The 20727-nt window shown below is 43.2% G+C and overlaps 1 protein-coding gene across 1 annotated transcript in view; it reads left to right on the top strand.

The window, feature by feature from the left end:
• Positions 1–20319, top strand: part of LOC106575297 (voltage-gated inwardly rectifying potassium channel KCNH7) — an 83539-nt gene extending 63220 nt beyond the window's left edge. The window contains exons 7-17 of the mRNA XM_082963454.1: positions 2351–2589; positions 2884–3044; positions 3270–3469; positions 4067–4069; positions 6059–6311; positions 10786–10991; positions 11136–11235; positions 12323–12619; positions 15130–15295; positions 16820–17018; positions 17856–20319. Of these exons, the coding sequence (XP_082819580.1) occupies positions 2351–2589; positions 2884–3044; positions 3270–3469; positions 4067–4069; positions 6059–6311; positions 10786–10991; positions 11136–11235; positions 12323–12619; positions 15130–15295; positions 16820–17018; positions 17856–18134 (2103 nt within the window). The 3' untranslated portion in view covers positions 18135–20319. The remainder of the gene's footprint in view (positions 1–2350; positions 2590–2883; positions 3045–3269; positions 3470–4066; positions 4070–6058; positions 6312–10785; positions 10992–11135; positions 11236–12322; positions 12620–15129; positions 15296–16819; positions 17019–17855) is intronic.
• Positions 20320–20727: the final 408 nt, after the last annotated feature.

Below are 20727 nucleotides of genomic sequence, written 5' to 3'. Positions count from 1 at the left end.
CTGTTTGGGGTTTTAGGCTGGGTTTCTGTACAGCACTTTGTGACATCAGCAGATGTAAGAAGGGCTTTATAAATACATTTGATTGATTGATTGCGTAGGAAAGGCATAAATTCCTAAATCGGGATCGGGCCCCAGGAGCGTTGTTAGAAAACCCTGTTGTAGCCAGTAGTCTATGGGATTATGTCTTCTATTTCAGACAGTGGTTGAACACAAGCCATCACGTGCTGTCTGCCTATCAGGGGTTGTGTAGAGAGGGACAGGCCAACACAGATGACTAGCAAACCCCATCCCCAGATTTACCATCAGGGTTGTTAGGGAGAACCTTTAGTTCTCCACTCTTCAACTCACAAGCACTGCAGACTTAAGCAAGTATTTTAGTCAACCATACACTAATATAGCCTACTAAAGCACCCCTTTTTGCACACAAACCCTTCAGTCACTCTGCACATCTGACATTCCAGTCAAGATCAACAGTTAGGACAAATTCTAAAAACCTGGAAAGAATTTGATTGATTTAGGATATGCCCCGTCTGTCTGAGACTGATTTCTCTTCCCGGTTGAGAAGTACACTCTTAGAAAAAAGGGTTCTTCGGCTGTCTCCATAGGAGAGCCCTTTTTGGTTCCAGGGTTCTACATGGAACCAAAAAGGGTTCTACCTGGAGCCAAAAAGTGTTCTTCAAAGCGTTCTCCTTAGGGGACTGTAATGAACACGATGGGAGACAGAGAGCTGGTTTCAAGTGCAGGGCACAGCAGGTGTTTATTGTAAAGGACCACAGGAGGAGGCAGGTAACTGGGTCCAGGGGCAGGCAGAAGGTCATACACAGGGGGTCCAAATAGGCAACAGTACAGACAGGAAAAAGGCTAATAACGTCGTCCGGGAGATCAGGCAATAGGTTGATAACAGGAAATGCGATAGGCTAAAGTACAGGCAGGAAATGGGCAAAAGGCATCATTAGTGAGGCAGGCAAACACTATCATACACAGGAGGACTACGTTACGGGAAACCCAGCGCTCCAAATAGAAGTGTGTCACAAAACAAACAATACCTCACAATGATGGGCTGCAAAGAACTGAACTAAATAGTGTGTGATAATGACATACAGGTGTGTGAACAGGTGATCAGAATTCAGGTGATTGGGATCTGGAGAGTGAGCTGCGTTCAGGGGATCTACGTGTTTGAGAGTGTGAGTTGGAAGCAGACGTTACAAGGACAGCCAAAGAACCCTTTTAGGTTCTAGATAACACCTTTTTTTCTAAGAGTAAAGGAGACAAAAGCTGCTGTAAATGATTGCAGCGATTTGGGCAGATGGGCCGGGCGGTTTGTAATGGAGCTTTCAGAGCCTCAGCAGTAGCAGCTGTGTCCCTCACCAGAACATATTTACCTGTGACAGAGTCGAGTCAGTGTTGCGCCATAAATCAGACCAGCTTCTATGAGACAAGGAACCATAGTCACTGTCAAATTGAGTCTCATGTGTAAACGCGAGAAGCACCCTGTAAATAAATGTGTACAGGTGCAGAGAGCTGACTGACTGTAGAGGACGAGAAACAGTAGTAGTAATGACTTCCCTCAGGATATTACTATAATCGTCAGTCCTGATGAGACGAGGAACAAACTATTAGCGTTTCCCTAAGACTCACTTATGCTGTTTGCAGACTGTGCGACACTAATAAATCAGCTCTTATCTCATGGCAGGCCGTGGTCGTTTTTTTGTTTTTTTTTGTCACCGTGTTAATTTAGCTGGGCAGGAACCGAGATGAAGAGATGCCAGGATTAAGGCTGTTTAAATGAAACTGAACATAAGGAGGGGTGGGAGGACAGGAGAGGCGTGGTGTTTGCTTTCATGCCGCCTGGCTGGAAGACTTCAACGGTCTCTGTCAAAAGCGCAGTTATTTTAGATTTTTTTTTATTGTTCTTTAAAAACATGTTTTTTTTTTCTGCAGTCCTCTTAGTATCAGTATGTAGGTATAAACCCCCCTCACCCCTTATTCCTCCTAACAACATTTTTGAATGACGGAAATATGTTATATTTCTGTTATTGCCACTGCTCTCTGCTGGTGTAGACAGCAGTCTATTTTTTGCAGAGTTCCCTTCCATTGACATGCTGTCATGTTCAGTGATTTAGAAACTGGAATTAGAAACTGGATCGTGGTCATTTAGCCAAGCTTGATTGTAACAGTACTATCTTAACCCTAACTCCTAACCTTTGATCTGACCTTAAAGTTACCCCTAATAACAACAAATTGCTTCCTGTTTGTGGTGCATCCAATTAACAAATAACTTGCCTGCACTGTACTGCAACACTCAAACCCCCAGCCAATCACAGCTCTGTTTATTTCTATATCTCCTCAGACCACAACTCTGATTGGGCTGCTGAAGACTGCCCGGTTGCTCCGACTAGTTCGCGTGGCCCGTAAGCTGGACCGATATTCAGAGTACGGCGCCGCCGTCCTTATGCTCCTCATGTGCATCTTCGCCCTCATTGCCCATTGGCTGGCCTGCATCTGGTACGCCATCGGTAATGTGGAGAAGCCCTATCTGGAGCACAAGATTGGCTGGCTGGATAACCTGGGCGTGTCCATTGGAAAGAGGTACTAGGCAAGCTAAAATATACTGAATTACTGAATATCGTAACATGTACCATGGACTTGTGCCTCAATGTACCGCAATACTATTTACTGTATCACATGACTCTTTAATAACGATGCAGTTAAATGATCGGAAAGAACTTCATGATTTGTTAATTAAACTAAGAAATATTGGTACAAAATCAGATGTATTTATTTTTTTTATACTTTCCCCATAATGATGTTGGGATAATACTGTATAAAATATACAGTGAAATGTATCGAACCAGGAACTGAGTGTACCGTCTCACCCTCTAGGTACAACTACAGTGACCCCAGCTCTGGCCCGTCCATCAAGGACAAATACGTCACGGCCCTCTATTTTACCTTCAGTAGCCTGACCAGCGTGGGCTTTGGCAACGTCTCCCCCAACACCAACTCCGAGAAGATCTTCTCCATCTGTGTCATGCTGATTGGCTGTGAGTGTTTAGACTGTACCAGGACTGAAAACAGAACAAACAAATGAACACGTTATACATATTACTACAATGAATCACTATTACTTGTAAAGCCAAGTAGTACTACTCCGTAAGTTATTGTACTACTATATTCCTAGCTACTGATTAATGAAGGGAAATTAGAATATTGCGAACAGTGATGACGACATGATGATCACCTGTCTGGTGGGATTCTCCCTCTCGCAGCCCTAATGTACGCCAGTATCTTTGGTAATGTGTCGGCTATCATCCAGCGGTTGTACTCCGGTACGGCGCGGTACCACCTGCAGATGCTCCGGGTCAAAGAATTCATCCGCTTCCACCAGATCCCCAACCCACTGAGGCAACGCCTGGAGGAGTACTTCCAACACGCCTGGAACTACACCAACGGCATCGACATGAATATGGTGCGAATGGGGGGAGTGTGTGGGGGTTGTGTTCGGAGGAGGGTGGGGGTGTAGGGGGTTGGGAGGCTGTGTGTGTGCGTGTTTGTGTGTGTGTGTATGTGAGGCTAATAAGTCTTCCAAGTGAGACTTTAGCAAAAAAAATCTCATATTGGGACATAATGTTATTCTTATGGTGGGATAAGGGAATGCATAATGGTTATTTCTCAGATGAATGATTCAGATTGCTGCTGTTCTTCAATAGGTTTTTAATGCTCAGCCCCACAGTTTGACGATGGGGTTATGTTACTGCATTGCTGTGTTTCCCCTACAGTACTTAGCTTCTCGGTGAAGCTGTTCAATGTTTTTTCTGACCTTAAACAACCCTGCCTCCAAGACGGTTCTTACCATTAACATATAGCCTAGTGTGTTCCCTTAGCGACATGGTTTTATGACATTGTTATGATCTTGATTAGGATTCTGAACTCTAGAATGAAAGCCATGGATACTGTATGTAAACCGGCTTTTCCCCTGGTGATGTTAACTGTACTTATTTAAATGTGTCTTTTCCTTGTCTGCCTCATGTCAAATGGAATGACTTCATCACTCTGGTAAGAGCAGGAGGTACTGTGTTCAAAGAAACATGTTGTTTTCAAAAATGGCATAGTGTAGTAAATCGTAGACCAAGACGAAAATCAAAGAATAAATGTATTAAAATCCATCACTTCGTCTTTATAGTCTAGAAAAAAGCATGTTAATTTGAAGGTATGCTCCCCAGTTACTTTTAAATACTGTAGCCCTCTCTAGATCATGCCATGTACACTGAATATAGAAAACATTAAGAACACCTTCCTAATATTGAGTTGCACCCCCTTTTGCCCTCAGAACAGCCTCAATTCATCAGGACAAGGACTCTACAAGGTGTCGAAAGCGTTCCACAGGGATGCTGGCCCATGTTGACTCCAATGCTTCACATAGTTGTGTCAAGTTGGCTGGATGTCCTTTGGGTGGTGGACTATTCTTGATACACACAGGAAATTGTTGAGCGTGAAAAACCCAGCAGTGTTACAGTTCTTGTCACACTCAAACCGGTGCGCCTGGTACCTACTACAATATCCCGTTCAAAGGCGCTTAAATATTTTGTGTTGCCCATTCACCCTCTGAATGGCACACATACACAATCCATGTCTCAATTGTCTCAAGGCTTAAAAATCCTTCTTTAACCTGTCTCCTCCCCTTCATCTACACTGATTGAAGTGGATTTAACATGTGACATCAATAAGGGATCATAGCTTTCACCTGGAAAGAGAATGTGTCATGGAAAGAGCAGGTGTTCTTAATGTTTTGTACACTCAGTGTATATACTGACTTCCCCATTGCATGCCAGCCAGTAGTATAACCCTCAGTGCTTCTAGCAGCCCATATTGTCCATCACAGATTGACTTGCATGTGGCTTGCCACAAGGTCACCGTTTGCATGAAATCTGTGTATTCAAACACAATCACATAATTTTATATGGCAGTTACCAGGCTGTGAATACTGCCAATGAGAGAGGCACAGGCAGCCTGGCACTGCCAGGTTTCCCTCCATGTGGGAGGCTTGGCACACATGTCCAGTGATATTGCACCTGCACTTGCCAAATGTTGTTCAATCTCTCCTTTCCAAAATCTTCTGCTATGATTTTTTTCCGACAACTATTGAAAAATAGCCTCTCTTTTTCAAGAAATGTAGATTTGTCCAGATTAGTTTTTTGTTAATAAGGTCATTGTTTTGTATGTGATATAGAGTAAGAATGGTTTATTGTTTCATTTTCCCCTTTTGTGTGTTTGAAGCCTTCCCTTGCCCTTTGGTCCCCTGTGATGTCACAGTTCAAGATTTGATCCTCTGTTTACAGTCATCTCATGACCTTTAACATTTGACCCTGTGTGGTGTTCAGTCCCAGGAAAATGACTTGCTTTCCAATTGAGGGCATTATTGTCACTGAATCCGTTATGTGAAATTTTTTCCAGTGAAACTATTTGCATTTAAGCATGTAGTAATTTAAATAGTTAAAATACTTGTGTCACTCTGATCCTTAAACTCTAAATGACATTACAGGTTAATTCAATTTTGAGGTAAGTATTTTATTTATTCATTTTATAATGAATCTGAATCACAGACACTAATGATACCCCACTAAGATAGAAAGCTACCTCATAAGCACACTTGTGCTAATCATTTTTTTATCAAAGGGAAGGCGTGTTTCCATGTTTGTTTCCATGTTTTCCTAGTTTGTTGTGTCTTGTATAGCAGTGTTGGATATCCATCTGTTTACCCCCACCTGCTAGTACTCTGATTAAAAACTATGGAAAGATGCCATAAAAATACCGCCTCAAACAGTCACATATGACAACGCAGTATTTCGATTTTGAGAAGAAGACCAAAACACAATTGGCAATTGTATCAACCCACTCTGGATTCCAAACCAAATCTGACTCGCAAACTCAAACCAAACCCACACCCAAAGACGCCTCGATTTAGTTTGACAGCACATCTCTGATAACACCACAAACACTTCCGTCCCAGTCCTATCTGACCATTCTCCTATTGCTGTGGCTGTTTTCACGCCCCCAGGTCCTAAAGGGTTTCCCAGAGTGTCTCCAGGCTGATATCTGCCTCCACCTCAACGCGAGTCTGCTCCAGGGCTGCAAGGCATTCCAAGGGGCTACTAAGGGCTGCCTGAGGGCCCTGGCCATGAGGTTCAAGACCACCCACTCCCCACCGGGCGACACACTAGTCCACTGTGGAGACGTACTTACTGCCCTCTACTTCTTGTCCCGGGGGTCCATCGAAATCCTCAAGGATGACGTCGTGGTGGCCATTTTGGGTATGCGCTACTCAAATGTTGACGTTGTTTATTGTTTCACATTGTTTATTAATATTGTCTTTATTTAACCTGGTAGGTTATTGAATACACATTCTCTTTTACAATAACAACCAGATGAAAGGTTGCAATTAAAACCAAGTTTCATTGTAAACTCCACTTGACACTTCAGGGGTATTTTGTGCTTTGTAAAAAAGTCCCGAACAAAAATATACGCGAGACACTAGTCACTGCAACAATGACTTGTCTTTTTATTCATGTCGGGCTGTGGGAGATGTGCTGTTCTCCAGTAAATTGACATCCTGAAGAAATGGTTACCTATGGCTGTGTGAATACTTCATTACAGGATGATCACACTACTCAAACACCTCTAACGATTTCCTTCTGCCTGAAGGTCAGCTTAATCAGGCTGTTTGGAAGAAAAACAATCTTAGAACAGCAGCACCGAAGGCACGCTTTCAAAGACTGTTTTTGTCTCTAAACAGTTCAAGCGGTACTGGAAATGAATAGTAACACAGTACAGTTCAGGTGTCCCAGTGCTGCACTTCTCATCAAAGTATGTGTATGTGTCTCTTGCCTCTCTGTGTGTGTCTGTATATCCTCTGTGTGCTGTTTATAAGAGGCTAGTCTCGCTCTTCTGCAATGCCTGGGTGACCAGGTGACATCTCTTATGAGCACAGATTCTCATGGCTCCCTCCAAGAACACACTGTGATAGACAATAGCGCTGTATAGGAGGGTTTTATAGCTGGGAGAAGAGAGAGAGCGGTAGAGGATAAAGGAGAGAGCGATAGAGGGGAAGATAAAGAGTGGGGGGAGAGATGGGGAGAGAGTAGAGATGGAGAGAGATGGGAGCGTAGGGTGGTTTATTGGATCATGTATTATGCTATCTAATTGCCAGCTGAGGGTGATGGAGTGTTGGTGGTGTTAGCAGTCGCTGCTCGCAGGAGATATTGACGTCCCTGGGATGTAATCAGAGTAAATCTCCCCTTCATCTCTCCTTCCTTCTTTCCCCTCTCCTTTAAATCTCTCTCTCTCTGTCTCTCTCTCTCTCTCTCTCTCTCTCTCTCGGCGTCAGCCCAGCGCCAAGCAAGTGTTACAGGCTAAGCATTGTATAAACTGCTCATTTTTCACTCAGCCAATGAGCTTCAGCAAAACGCAGCGACACAAAAGGGTCATGGGAAGACGGCGGTCATGTTCCCCTGCTCAGACATTGCTGATGCATGCCAGATCTTACAACTCCTGGATAAGTATTTTGAGCATCAGCTGACCACATCATACAGTATGTTATAGCAATCTGGTGCCTGACGTTACAGTTGATGACATGGCAGGCAACCATTGGTTGATGCATGCAATGTCTGAGCAGGGGAAAACCACAGGTGTGTTGAAAGAGATGGGTTAATAAGGACTCAGCACGTTCACCAACGGTAAAGTCACACAAACACTTATTGCTCTACTTATCGCAGTCACGTATTTCTTTGCAAATTCTATTGTGAACTAGTAATTGCAATTAGTGTGTAATCAAAAGAGAGCAATAAACAATGAATTGTATCTGTAAAATAGATGCTGCATCGAGCTTTTTAAGTTAAAATGGTGAAGTGACCAGAGGAAAGACTAGGTGCTTGTCCTTACTCTCACCTTAGCGCCTGTCCAGGTTTGGACAAAGCCGTATTCATTTGACCGTGGAGATCTAGGCCAAGAGCCAGGGCATGCTGTGGGGGACGGACACACACACACACACACACACACACATATCTCTGGAGGTGACAGGACAGGCTATCACTGCCATACCAACACTGTAAACTGACAGGTCTGCGCATAGGGAAGTCAGGCGTAAAATAATATAACTGAGCCTCTTGGTCGTTCCAGGTCACCCCTATAGACATTCACACTGCCTCCCTGTTGTCCTATAGTCAGCCCTATAGACATTCACACTGCTTCCCTGTTGTCCTATAGTCAGCCCTATAGACATTCACACTGCCTCCCTGTTGTCCTATAGTCAGCCCTATAGACATTCACACTGCCTCCCTGTTGTCCTATAGTCAGCCCTATAGACATTCACACTGCCTCCCTGTTGTCCTATAGTCAGCCCTATAGACATTCACACTGCCTCCCTGTTGTCCTATAGTCAGCCCTATAGACATTCACACTGCCTCCCTGTTGTCCTATAGTCAGCCCTATAGACATTCACACTGCCTCCCTGTTGTCCTATAGTCAGCCGTATAGACATTCACACTGCCTCCCTGTTGTCCTATAGTCAGCCCTATAGACATTCACACTGCCTCCCTGTTGTCCTATAAGGAAATTACATAACCTTAACTGTGAATTTGGAAATTATTCAGACGCCTTCACTATTTCTACATTTTGTTACATTACAGCCTTATTCTAAAATGGATGAAATCATTTTTTACGTCATCAATCTACAAAATACCCCATAACGACAAAGTATAAACAGGTTCTTCGAAATTTTTGCTCATGTATTTAAAATTTTAAAAAACTGAAACATGTCACGCGTGCTCCCTCTCCGACCTCTAGGTCACCAGGCTGCTTGTTATTGCTCACACCTGTCATGCTCATCAGCGCCTAATGACAATCACCTGGACTCCACCACCTCCTTGATTACCTGCCCTATATATGTCACTCCCTTTGGTTTCTTCCCCATGCGTTATTGTTCCTGTTTCAGTTGCATGTCTGTGCGTTGTTTGTGATTCTTGTTTTGAATTGTGTTTCATTTATTGATTAAATGATTCACTACCTGAACTTGCGTCCCGACCCCCAGCTCACACGTTACAAAACATCACATTTACATAAGTATTCAGACCCTTTACTCAGTACTTTGTTGAAGCCCCTTTGGCAGCGATTACAGCCTTGAGTCTTCTTGGGTATGACGCTACAAGCTTGGCACACCTGTATTTGGGGAGTTTCTCCCATTCTTATCTGCAGATCCTCTCAAGCTCTATCAGGTTGGATGGGGAGCATCGCTGCACAGCTATTTTCATGTCTCTCCAGAAATGTTCGATCGGGTTCAAGTCCTGGTAACTCAAGGACATTCAGAGACTTGTCCCGAAGCCACTCCTGCATTGTCTCTGCTGTGTGCTTAGGTTTGTTGTCCTGTTGGAAGGTGAATCTTCGCCCCAGTCTGAGGTCCTGAGCACTCTGGACCAGGTTTTCATCAAGGATCTCTCTGTACTTTGCTCCATTCATCTTTCCCTCGATCCTGACTAGTCTCCTAGTCCCTGCCACTGAAAAACATCCCCACAATATGATATTGCCACCACCATGCTTCACCGTAGGGATGGTATTGGCCAGATGATGAGCGGTGCCTGGTTTCCTCCAGACTTGACGCTTGGTATTCAGGCCAAAGAGTTCAATCTTGGTTTCCTCAGGCCAGAGAATCTTGTTTCTCATTGTCTGAGAGTCCTTTAGATGCCTTTTGGCAAACTCCAAGCAGGCTGTCATGTGCCTTTTACTGAGGAGTGGCTTCTGTCTGGTCACTCTACCTTAAAGCCCTGATTGGTGGAGTGCTGCAGAGATGTTCTCCCATCTCCACAGAGGATCTCTGGAGCTCTGTCAGAGTGACCATCGGGTTCTTGATCACTTCCCCGACCAAGGCCCTTTTCCCCGATTGCTCAGTTTGGCCAGGCGGCCAGCTCTAGGAAGAGTCTTGGTGGTTCCAAACTTCTTCCATTTAAGAATGAGGGAGGCCACTGTGTTCTTGGGCACTTTCAATGTTGCAGAAATGTTTTGGTACCCTTCCCCAGATCTGTGCCCTGGTCACAATCCTGTCTTGGAGCTCTACGGACAATTCCTTCAACCTCATGGCTTGGTTTTTGCTCTGACATGCACTGTCAACTGTGGGACCTTATATAGACAGGTTTGTGCCTTTCCAAATCATGTCCAAACAATTGAATTTACCACAGGTGGACTCCAAGTTGTAGAAACATCTCAAAGATGATCAATAGAAACAGGATGCACCTGAGCTCGATTTCACATCTAATAGCAAAGGGTCTGAATACTTATGTAAATAAGGCATTTCTGTTTTTTTATTTAATCCATTTGCTAAAATTTCTAAAAACCTGTTTTCGCTTTGTCATTATGGGGTATTGTGTATAGATTGATGTGATTAAAAAATATATATTTTAAAATAAGGCTGTAACGTAACAAAATGTGGAAAAGGGGTCTGAATACTTTCCAAATGCACTGTTAGATGACCTCAAAAGACAGCTGAGCTGCAATATGGGGAAATACACCAGGTGGTTCAGCTGTTTGTGGGTCAAGGCATGTGTGTTATTATGTGCATGTTATATTTCACCATGTTTATCAAACCTTTATCGTTCTTTCTCTCCCTCTCTCACTTCCATTTACCTCTCCCCTTTATCTCTCCACCCACTCCCCCGCTCTCTTCCCTCCCTCCCTCTCCCTTTCATCTCTCTACCTCCCCTCCTCTCTCCCTCTCTCCTCCCTCCCTCTCTCTTCCAGGGAAGAATGACATCTTTGGGGAGATGATCCACTTGTACGCCAAGCCGGGGAAGGCCAACGCGGACGTGCGGGCGCTCAGCTACTGTGACCTCCACACCATCCAGAGGGAGGAGATCCTGGAGGTGCTTGACATGTACCCCGAGTTCGCCGACAACTTCCTCAGCAACCTGGAGCTGACCTTTAACCTCCGAGACGAGAGCGGCAAGGTAAATACAGACGGACGGACAGACAGACGCATATGGAAGGACAGAAGGATGGATGGATTGGTGGGTGGGTGGATGGATGGATGGACCATGTGACCGGTAGGCAGTACAGATACAATTTTAAGTGGTGTATTTTCTTGTATGCAGCCTCAGAATGCAGAGTCAGTCTACCCCTACCCCAGTAATTCTGATGGGGATGACATCAAATGCAGAAGAAGGCTCACTAACAAGAGGAAATCTTCCGCAGGTGAGTTGAGGTGGTTTTTATGACAACTCTTTTTCAAAACAGTTCATTTCAACTGAGTTTTATACAATATCATGCATTTTAATTATTTAGGAGACGCTCTTATCCAGAGCAATTAGGGTTAAGTACCTTGCTCAAGGGCACATCGAGAGAGAAAATTCCCCACCTAGTTTGCTCTGGGATTCGAACCAGCGACCTTTCAGTTACTGGCCCAACAGTTTCGTTGACAGTACGAAAAAAAAAATAAAAAAAGTTGGAAATGTATGCATTCACTACTGTAAGTCGCTCTGGATAAGAGCGTCTGCTAAATGACTAAAATGTAAATGTAAAAATGTTTTAACCGCTAGGATACCTGCCTTTATGGAAGTGTCTCCAAGTCTGAGAAGACTGTATTCCTACACAGGGAATAGTTTTCATTTGGCTTCTAAGAGCTCTGTAAATTGGGAGGGATTGTTGCAATACACCACTCAACAGTTTGGTATCCATTCAAACTAATTAAATTGGTCACCATGGTTACGGGTTTTCAGAATACAGTTCCATCTTCTAAAATAAACCCCTCTCCCACCATGTCATGTTGACCTGTACTGTAGATTGTCCAAATGTGTTTTTGTCTAATTCAGACAGATTATACCACATTAAAAGTATGGCAATTAATGTTCTACATTTTCAGCCATATCATATCCTTCAATGCATGCCATTGGATGTTATCTCTCCTGTACTTACTATTTTCCTTCACATTTACTGACAGTTTCCCTCTCTGCTCACCTTCCCTCTGCTTCTGTAAAGGCAAAGTTGCAAGCACACAATGAAATATATAAAGTATATTTACGGCAGCAAGGCTCTGAGGCAGCAGCAGATCTGATGGGGACCGTTTAGAGCGCGACACCTTCCTATTGTTTGATCTGCCGAGCTGCTGCCTCCCAGAGGAGCTGTCTGTAACAAAGAACCCAGTGTTCCTCCAACACACACTCACACACGCATGCACGCACACACACACACAGACATGCATGGATGCACACACACGCATGCATGCATACCCACACGCACGTACAGACACACTCACCCTGATTGCCCTCCTCCTTCCCCACAGGGACCCAGATCAAAGAGACGTCGGTGTTCTGCGATGGTGGTGAGCGGGAGAGGCAGCTCTACCCCTCCTCCCAGGCTGTAGCCACCGTGGTGGAGGAGAATAGAGACTCAGAGGAGGAGAGGGAAGAAGAGGAGGAGGAGGAGGAGGGAGGGGAGGGGGAGGAGCAGAGGCCTCTGTGCTCGGGGGGGCAGGGTTACCCCTTGGTGAGGGACCACACCTTGGGACTTGGGCTGGGGGACGTTGTTCCGGACGCGTCGGGAGGAGGAGACAATGTGGAGAGGAACCAGTCTTATAAAGGTACAGTTAGAAGCTTCTAAAGATCCCTACAACAATGCTTTTAAATGCTAGGCCATTTTGGCTAGACCAAAAGCTGACACACCAATTCAAATGAGCTCCATACGCCTTAAAAGATCAAAATAACAAATTATATCTTGCAATAACGACCTGGTAAAATGTCCATACCAGAAACCTTCAGTGAGTGTATGGGTAGCATAGCACCGATGCCAGAGGGCCCAAAACAAGCAATGGTCACACGACAAGACGTCCTTTCAAGCCATTTTCTACAGAATATTGAGTAACTGTACTGTAATTAATTTGGATAAAGGAAATTACCCTGGAGCAGGATGTCACACATATTAAAAATCCAAACAAGGATTAGGGCTCATCGCCACGGCAACTACCATTATAAGAGGATTATTTATATCTGACAACCAACCAGGGTCATTGGTCTGGAAATGCAGGGTTTCGAACAAACTCTGTTAGATGTTTTCATTTACTGTATATATACTGTTATTCAGTGGTAGACAATGCATCAATGCTAATATTAAAGCAGAGTGCCTCGACTGACACAGTATCTATTGTTGTACTGTTCTAGCACAGTCATCTAAAACCAAGCAAAACAGGAGGTAAACGAGCTATGAAAATGGAATTCAGCTCCTGGGGCAAGGAGTTTTCCCTGGTTAGGAAACATGGTCAGGAAAACCTCAGGCCCTACATGGTCAATCCTAGCACTGATCCCAGACCATTTTTTTCCCGGAGAGTAAGAAGAAGACAGAAGGAGTGGTGAGGATGGCTTCTTACAGGGCATAGGTTAATTTAAGACCTGGCACTCTTACAAGTCCGTTGGAAAATCCTCTGTTTTATCCCTCGCCAATTTGCCACCAGATGCCAGCTCATTACCTTGTTGATGCCTGGTTGGCATTAGAGATGGCATGACCTATGGTGACCAGCTTGTGAAAGAGATCATGAGCTTAGCTTGTTTGTCTATGCTTTGTTTATCAGCCCTACACACCTACGACACACACACACACACACACAGACACACACACTTTCTCTACTCCCCCAAACACGACTTTCACAAATAATTATCCCTAACATAACTACTTCCTTTGTAAAATCCTCAACTACTTTTTTAATATGTTTACATCAATGTGGTAAAAATGATTAAAACTGCCTTGATATGCACGTAGCCACTGTAACAATAACAATTGGCAAAATGAAATTCCACATTTCTATTCGCGTCTCCAGAGTATTGCGCTCCGTGATGAACATTCCTGTCAGCATGTGGTGATTTGAGAGTAATATGCTGTAATTCTGTTCTTAAGCGGATGATGATGATTCCTGGTTTGAGTAGGAGGCAGGTAGTGTTGCCCGCTGGATATTGATTCCTGTAATCACCCCAGCATGGAAGCAAAATAAATGGTAGCTTCTGTTCGTGACATCTTTCATTACTGTAAAAGCTATCTTCCAAGCATGATCAACTCAATCACTGAGTCTAGTGCAGTGCTTCGGTCACCACAGCCACAAATTCATAAACCCTGCCTACTTCTACAATTTCTCCACTTAAAATCTGATTTTAAACCTAACCTTGACCCTAACCACACTGCTAACCCTAATGCCTAACCCTAACCTTAAATTAAGACCAAAAAGAACATTTTTGTTTTCATGAATCTTTACGACATAGCCAGTGTTGACATTGTGGCTGAGGTTTCCAGTGGCAACCCAGTGTTTCTCTAGCCTTGCACTGGGTTAAGGTTAGAGTACATATTTGTTCTCGGCCAGCAGTAACACATCTACATATCTAGCCGTTGGTTAGTTGAATTGGTTGTTTTACTGCTGGGCTACAACAAACATGTGCAACCTTTTGGGGTACCCAAGGACTGGAATTTGAACCAACAAAGGTGCAGGTTTTACTTCTAGCCCTGCACTAACACACCTGCTTTAAGAATCAAGGGCTGGATGATTGTGGTATTTCTTTCTATATCAGGTTTGCTAGTGCTGGTCAAGAACAAAACGGTGCACCCCTGTGGGTCCACAGTACTAGGACTGAAGAACATTGTTGGCATTATAGCGATATAACACTGTGGTAGACATCTGTCAGGTGTGTTCTATTCCTATCAACACCCACTCAGTAGCTGTAAAAGACTAGACCAACTTTTTTGTGCCTGAGGGAGAAATGATTCTGGACACAGTGCTGCTATTACAGTTTCTAACAGCCAGGTAACAATGTGAGAGAGTGACTGATGCTATAACTGCTGGTTATACAGTGGGGCCCAATGTACCCATTGATCAATTAAATGGTAGCCTTTGACAGGACTGGTATGGATGAGGGATAGCTATCTAGTCAGTGTTGGTGGTTAGTACTCTGTACCTTCTCAAACCACTACGGTCACCAGACAATATTGTTGGCAAAGGATCATACCTAACTAAAAAAAGATTCAATGTTCTGTGGGAAATGATTGGTGCTGTGATTTAGTTGTGTGTATATATAATGGTATAGAAATGTGTTTGTGCATGTGTGTGTCTAGACCTGCGTGGGGAGGAGTGGGGGTGCGTGCGGCCCAGGGAGGTCCTGGAGGAGTCGGCCCAGGCCCAGGACTCCCGAAGTGGGGTCGGAGAGGAGGACAGTGAGCCGGACATCACCTACGGAGAGGTGGAGCAACGTCTGGACCTGCTGCAAGAGCACCTAAACAGGTGAAAGGGAGATGCGAAATTCTGATCGTAATTCGCCATTAAATAAAAATTCAACTTTAACCAAGCCGTTCTGGCGGTAAACAGACTACACCATCTTCAAATAACCCTAGCCCAACTATAACTACATCCCACTGCACTATAGACTAGATACACAGCAAGGCTTTTCCAGTACAACGGCTATCAGAATACAACTGGGTTTACCGTACGCATCCACAGTCCACTGTGAATCATTGCTTGTAATGTAAGGCTCACTATATAACACAGAGAGTTGACTTCTGCATACGTTCTGCATGGAAGGGAACCAGCTGCTACAGACAGCAGACAGCATCGCCTATTTTTAGCTGACGCCCGTGAGACGCAATCACAACACAAAGACAGCAGACGTCACAGCAGAGTTTGGAGGGGAGGGTTGGGAGGTGGTGCGGGGCAACAGCAGACTGAGGGAGGGGTCACATCAGCCAAAAAGTGGGAGGAGGCCTCTCAGTCAGTCCGACTCGTTCTCTTTTTATTTCTCTCTCTCTCTGCCTGCCTCTCTCTCCCTCTCTCTATCTATCTCTCTCTCTCTCTCTCTCTCTCTCTCTCTATATATATATATATATATATATATATATATATATATATATATATATATATATATATATATGTTCCATCTATATATAGCCTATGGTCTCGTTCACTTTTTTTCTCTCTCTACTGTATCTTCCCTCCCCATATCCCTTCTTCCACTGGAAGTGACGGTTACAGACTGGCCACCTCAGGCTCTTTGCAGGCGTACGTCGCTCTCATTTCTCCTGCTTTAGGGAGGTAATGGGCAGACGCCTGGCCACTCAACAGACATGGCAGCCACACTACCCTGCCTCATCTAGCTGGAGCACGCCTGCCAGGGGTCTTGATCGGCTCCGATTGTCTTACAGCTCAACAGCAACTGTGACAAACACTGGCTTGTTCTCTGTCCGCAGTGCTCTGAAGGCAGTGTGGGTGTACCGTTGCTAGATACAGTACACAGGTCTGTGTGTTTGTCATTGGAAATAAATCCATTAAAGTGATATATTTCAATGTTAGCTTTTCGATACCTTGAAGGTGTTGTATGCAAAACTGGAGAAAAATCGAGGAATTATCATTCACAAAATAGAGAAGCGCACATAAAAATAAATTGTGATGACATTTTGTTTGGGGTGGAATGGTCTGAAACAGATAAAGATGTGCTATAGGACAGGTTTGCCGCCTTAGTGTCTTCTCTGAATTGTATGGGTTGGGGCTCCCTCTAGTGTTTGCATTGAGTATTACTGACTGCGCTCTCCCAATACAACCCCAGACACATGCATAAAACGAAACCTACAGTAGCTTAAGCTAATACATAGCTATTACACTAAGGACCTATTTTAAGGTGCTCAGACTTTTACATAAATCACGCATTGACGTCCGTGGCAGATTTATTTAAAAAATGTGAGTGACGCATGTGGATCGCAAGCTAGGGACCCACCCCTTACGCTGTCTCCCTGACTCTCCCCACCCACCATCCAGGCTGGAGTCCCAGATGACGTCAGACATCAAGGCCATCCTCCAGCTACTGCAAAGGCAGAGCACCGTAGTTCCCCCGGCCTACAGCATCGTCACCTCCAGCCCCAAGTACCAGAGGCCTGCCATCAGGGTGCAGCCTGTTTCTGCCATCAGGATCACAGAGCCTCAACACAGCCTCAACCCTGCTTCACCACTGGCTCAGGTATACTGAACCAGCCAAGTCTACACTAGCCCTCAGAGCTATATACTGTGTTATGCATAATGGCTCTGTATATACTGGCTAGGCACATTACACTCCCCTGTCTATATACTGGTCTATAGGTGCATTATCACTGTCTGTTCTGTATACTGACGGATGGTTACATTATCACTATGTGTGTATTGGACACTACAGAAGTCAATATCCCTGCCTGAAGTTGTTTGTTCTCAGTTTGCTGACCAGCCTGGTCTCAGAGCAAAATGTATTATATTTCACTAAAATCCATGTCATCCATTTAGTTTGATATGTTACTTTATGTTAGGGTACATTACATTGACTAGACATAACATAGTAAACGTAAATTAGCATGATATGTTACATTTGGTACGGACAGTAAATTACTTAAGACAACAACGAAAAGAACGTCTAGCAACCTAAATATTGCGTATTCAAACCTCATCACGGACAACTTTAATATTTTAAATAATTAGCAACTCTTTACTACTTTTTAGCGACTTTGCCACTAATTAGCATGTTCACTAACCCTTCCCCTAACCCTATAACCTAACTCCTAACCCGAACCTTAACCCCTAACCTAACGTAGCATATCATACTAAAGCAGTCAAACATAATATATCATACTAAACGGGTAAAATGCAATCAAGACGTAGGATACTATACGTCATGCAATTATTTTATTGTACGACCGTTATTACATTGGTCGGCCAATGTCATGTAACCTAACGTAAAGTAACATATTATACTAAATGTAGTGGCACAGATTTTTTTTGAAAATAATACATTTTGCTCTGAGACCAGGTTGTGCTTACTGCTTCACAGAATCCTGACATGGAGAAGCCTCTGAACAAATCCAAAGAATCCATGTCAGGCCAGGGTCCCACGGAAATGCCCCCGGAAGAGGACCTCAGGGCGGGACTGCTAGAGAAGGACACAGAGCCCAGACACATACAAAACAAAATTGACTCTCCGGAGAAACAACAACCTAGAGCCCTCTTCCACTCCGCCAGACAAGCCTCACTCCCCGACGCATCACCTGAAAATTCAGAAACGTCAGGACTCCCCAGGCCGGTATCCGACCCAGGGCTTCTGGGAAAGTAGGCCCTTTCGCCTGCCTGCGCCCCTCTTTCTCACTACAGAAAACTAGGGCTTCTCTCAAAGTTTGACTCAGGGTCTTAGAAGGAGACTGTATATGCAAGGAATACTGTCGACTTTCTTCCACTCCTTTTCCAATATTTTCTGCCGGTCTCTGATTTAGATGTGTTATAAAGTACATTTATACAGTGGTATTTATACTGTATATTACTAATATCTGTAATTATCTACCATGTACATATTTCAGATGTAACACTGCCAGCAAAACAAAGGCACCTAACATGCTTGCTCTTCCAAGAAAGAAAAGTGCATGTTTTGGAAGTGTTTTCTGTTGCATGTTCAAAACATAACACATCTCATGCACTGCACAGTCATGGTGTGAGGTCGGCATGCTTTCAGAGTAATGAGTATCCGTTATATAATTATTCCCAATCGATGGGGACAAAGCCAGTTGAAACTCTGTTTCCAAGGCATTTTCAATCTGAAAATAAGTGTGCAGTTTAAAACTCATCCCGTTAATGACCTTATCAAACAGACTCCATGTAATGTATTTGGCTAATTAACAATCTCCATGTCCGACATAATATATAATAATATTTCATCATATATTGTGCCTAAGTACCTACCGTCCACATGTCTTTCAAAAAGCCGTCTGATCATAAGAGACAAAGAACCACTATGTAAAATGCATCTTCTATTAGATTACAAATACACAGATATGCAAATGAGTATGATTTAAATGGTTGGGAAAGCTCTTATAAAAAGTATCCCTTACACTGCTAAAGTATTCCTGGGAGAGATTATTTGTAATCACTTTGCACCACAAGTCTCTTTCATGGGGCCATGAAAGCAGTAATGATAGCATTAAAACATTCATTTACACACATGAATAATATACATATTTGATTAAATCTAGAAATGAACACAGGTAGAATCCCAAAAGTCAAAATGGTCTTTAAAACGTGTATGGCATGAACTAAAACAGAAACTAAAGGACTATAATTCAAGTTCTGTATTCTTGTAAAAAAAAAAATGCAAATGGTCTCTGCTATATATTTGAATTTGCAAAAAGGGATACTTATCCACTTGAAATAGCTACTTTCCTCCCTGAATCACTGAATATGTTTTACTATTGAAAATATTGTCCAAAAATAATTTGATGGGAGGTTTTTTGTTGTTGTATTGTATTAAAAATTATGTATTACTGTAACCACACACACAGAGGCATGAACAGGGTGGACTAACGATTCGTTTTCAGATATGTAATCGATGTGCAGGATCATTTCTCTCTTGAAAGGGCCAGCACTTAACGAAATGCATATCACTGTATAAAAGGAGTTGTAACGCATCATTAACTGTTCAGATGTAGAAAACCACAATGATTAGCAACTCTCTAAAGGTGAATTGCTCAGATATCTTTTTTGAATTGTAATAAGAGGAATCAGGCCAAATTCTTTCATTTTCCTAACGAGTTATTGAGTAGTTACGTGTAACCAATTATGTAAAGGTACAGTAGACATAGCAGTATGACTTCATCATACAAACATCCTCGGAAATGAACTACAACATTGTAGTCAGTCACTATTGTCTATTGCCAATCATGCAAAGGAAGAGCCAATAGCAGTTTGACAGATTTGATTGTTGTTGTCTATAAGCAGGAAGTCAACCCGCTGAGTCTACCTTTAATCAATACCTTTCATAAGTACTGTACCCCACAATCTTTATAAGCTTAAATTCTTCTTTCCATGCATGTTTAGGGGCTTCCATTTATATTCCAAGAAAACTGATTTTATTACTGTTTCTAGCCAAGTGACAAAATCAATGCTGACGGTGTCAGAAACCGACAACGTAGAGTTTCAGGCCGAGCTAGCAGCTTAGTCCTCGTTAGCCTTAGCTTTACTATCCTATATTAGCCTTCACAAATGTCCTAAACACATTTATTCAGCTGAATAATATGCATTCAATTCAGCAATGTAAATGTATTGAATATGGACGGATTCTGCATGTTGCAAATTAAGTCATTTTAGTTATGACTTATTTTACACAAACATAGTCAGATGTGTGGTGTTGCATGGATCAACATCATCTGGCAATTTGTTTTAACAGATCATGTGATTTATCATGAAGGGGAGTGTTGGTGTTATAAAATGATAAAGAATGGTAATAAATACTCAATGTTTCTATAAGAGAATTTTCCATAATTTTTAAGTGTTTTGGTTCAATTGTGTATCAGCCCAAGAAGTGACAGATACAATATGAAGAACACATACCACGCTCCCATATGTAGCAATCAACATATATACTAATAACTTCGTAGTCAGGGCAAATGGAATCTAGGGAAGTCATTCATTGGGAATGCTATGCATGTTTTGTAGCAGTACTTAGTTGGGTTTGAATTAAAGGTAGACTCAGCAATATGACATATTGCTGAGTCTACCTTTAATGTCAGATCTTACCGGCCCTATCCTATGAGTTGCGCCCATACACAGCTATAAGCCTTTTCCGAGGGCGCATGTCATTGTGATGCCAGTTGAGTGGCCACGACTACTCAAAATCGGTTTTAAAACCCACCACAGATGGGCTGAAACTCACGTAACCC

This window comes from Salmo salar, chromosome 17 (genome assembly GCF_965601325.2).
Source record: "Salmo salar chromosome 17, fSalSal1, whole genome shotgun sequence".
Classification (NCBI taxonomy): domain Eukaryota; kingdom Metazoa; phylum Chordata; class Actinopteri; order Salmoniformes; family Salmonidae; genus Salmo; species Salmo salar.
This window is presented reverse-complemented; position numbering and strand designations above follow the sequence as displayed.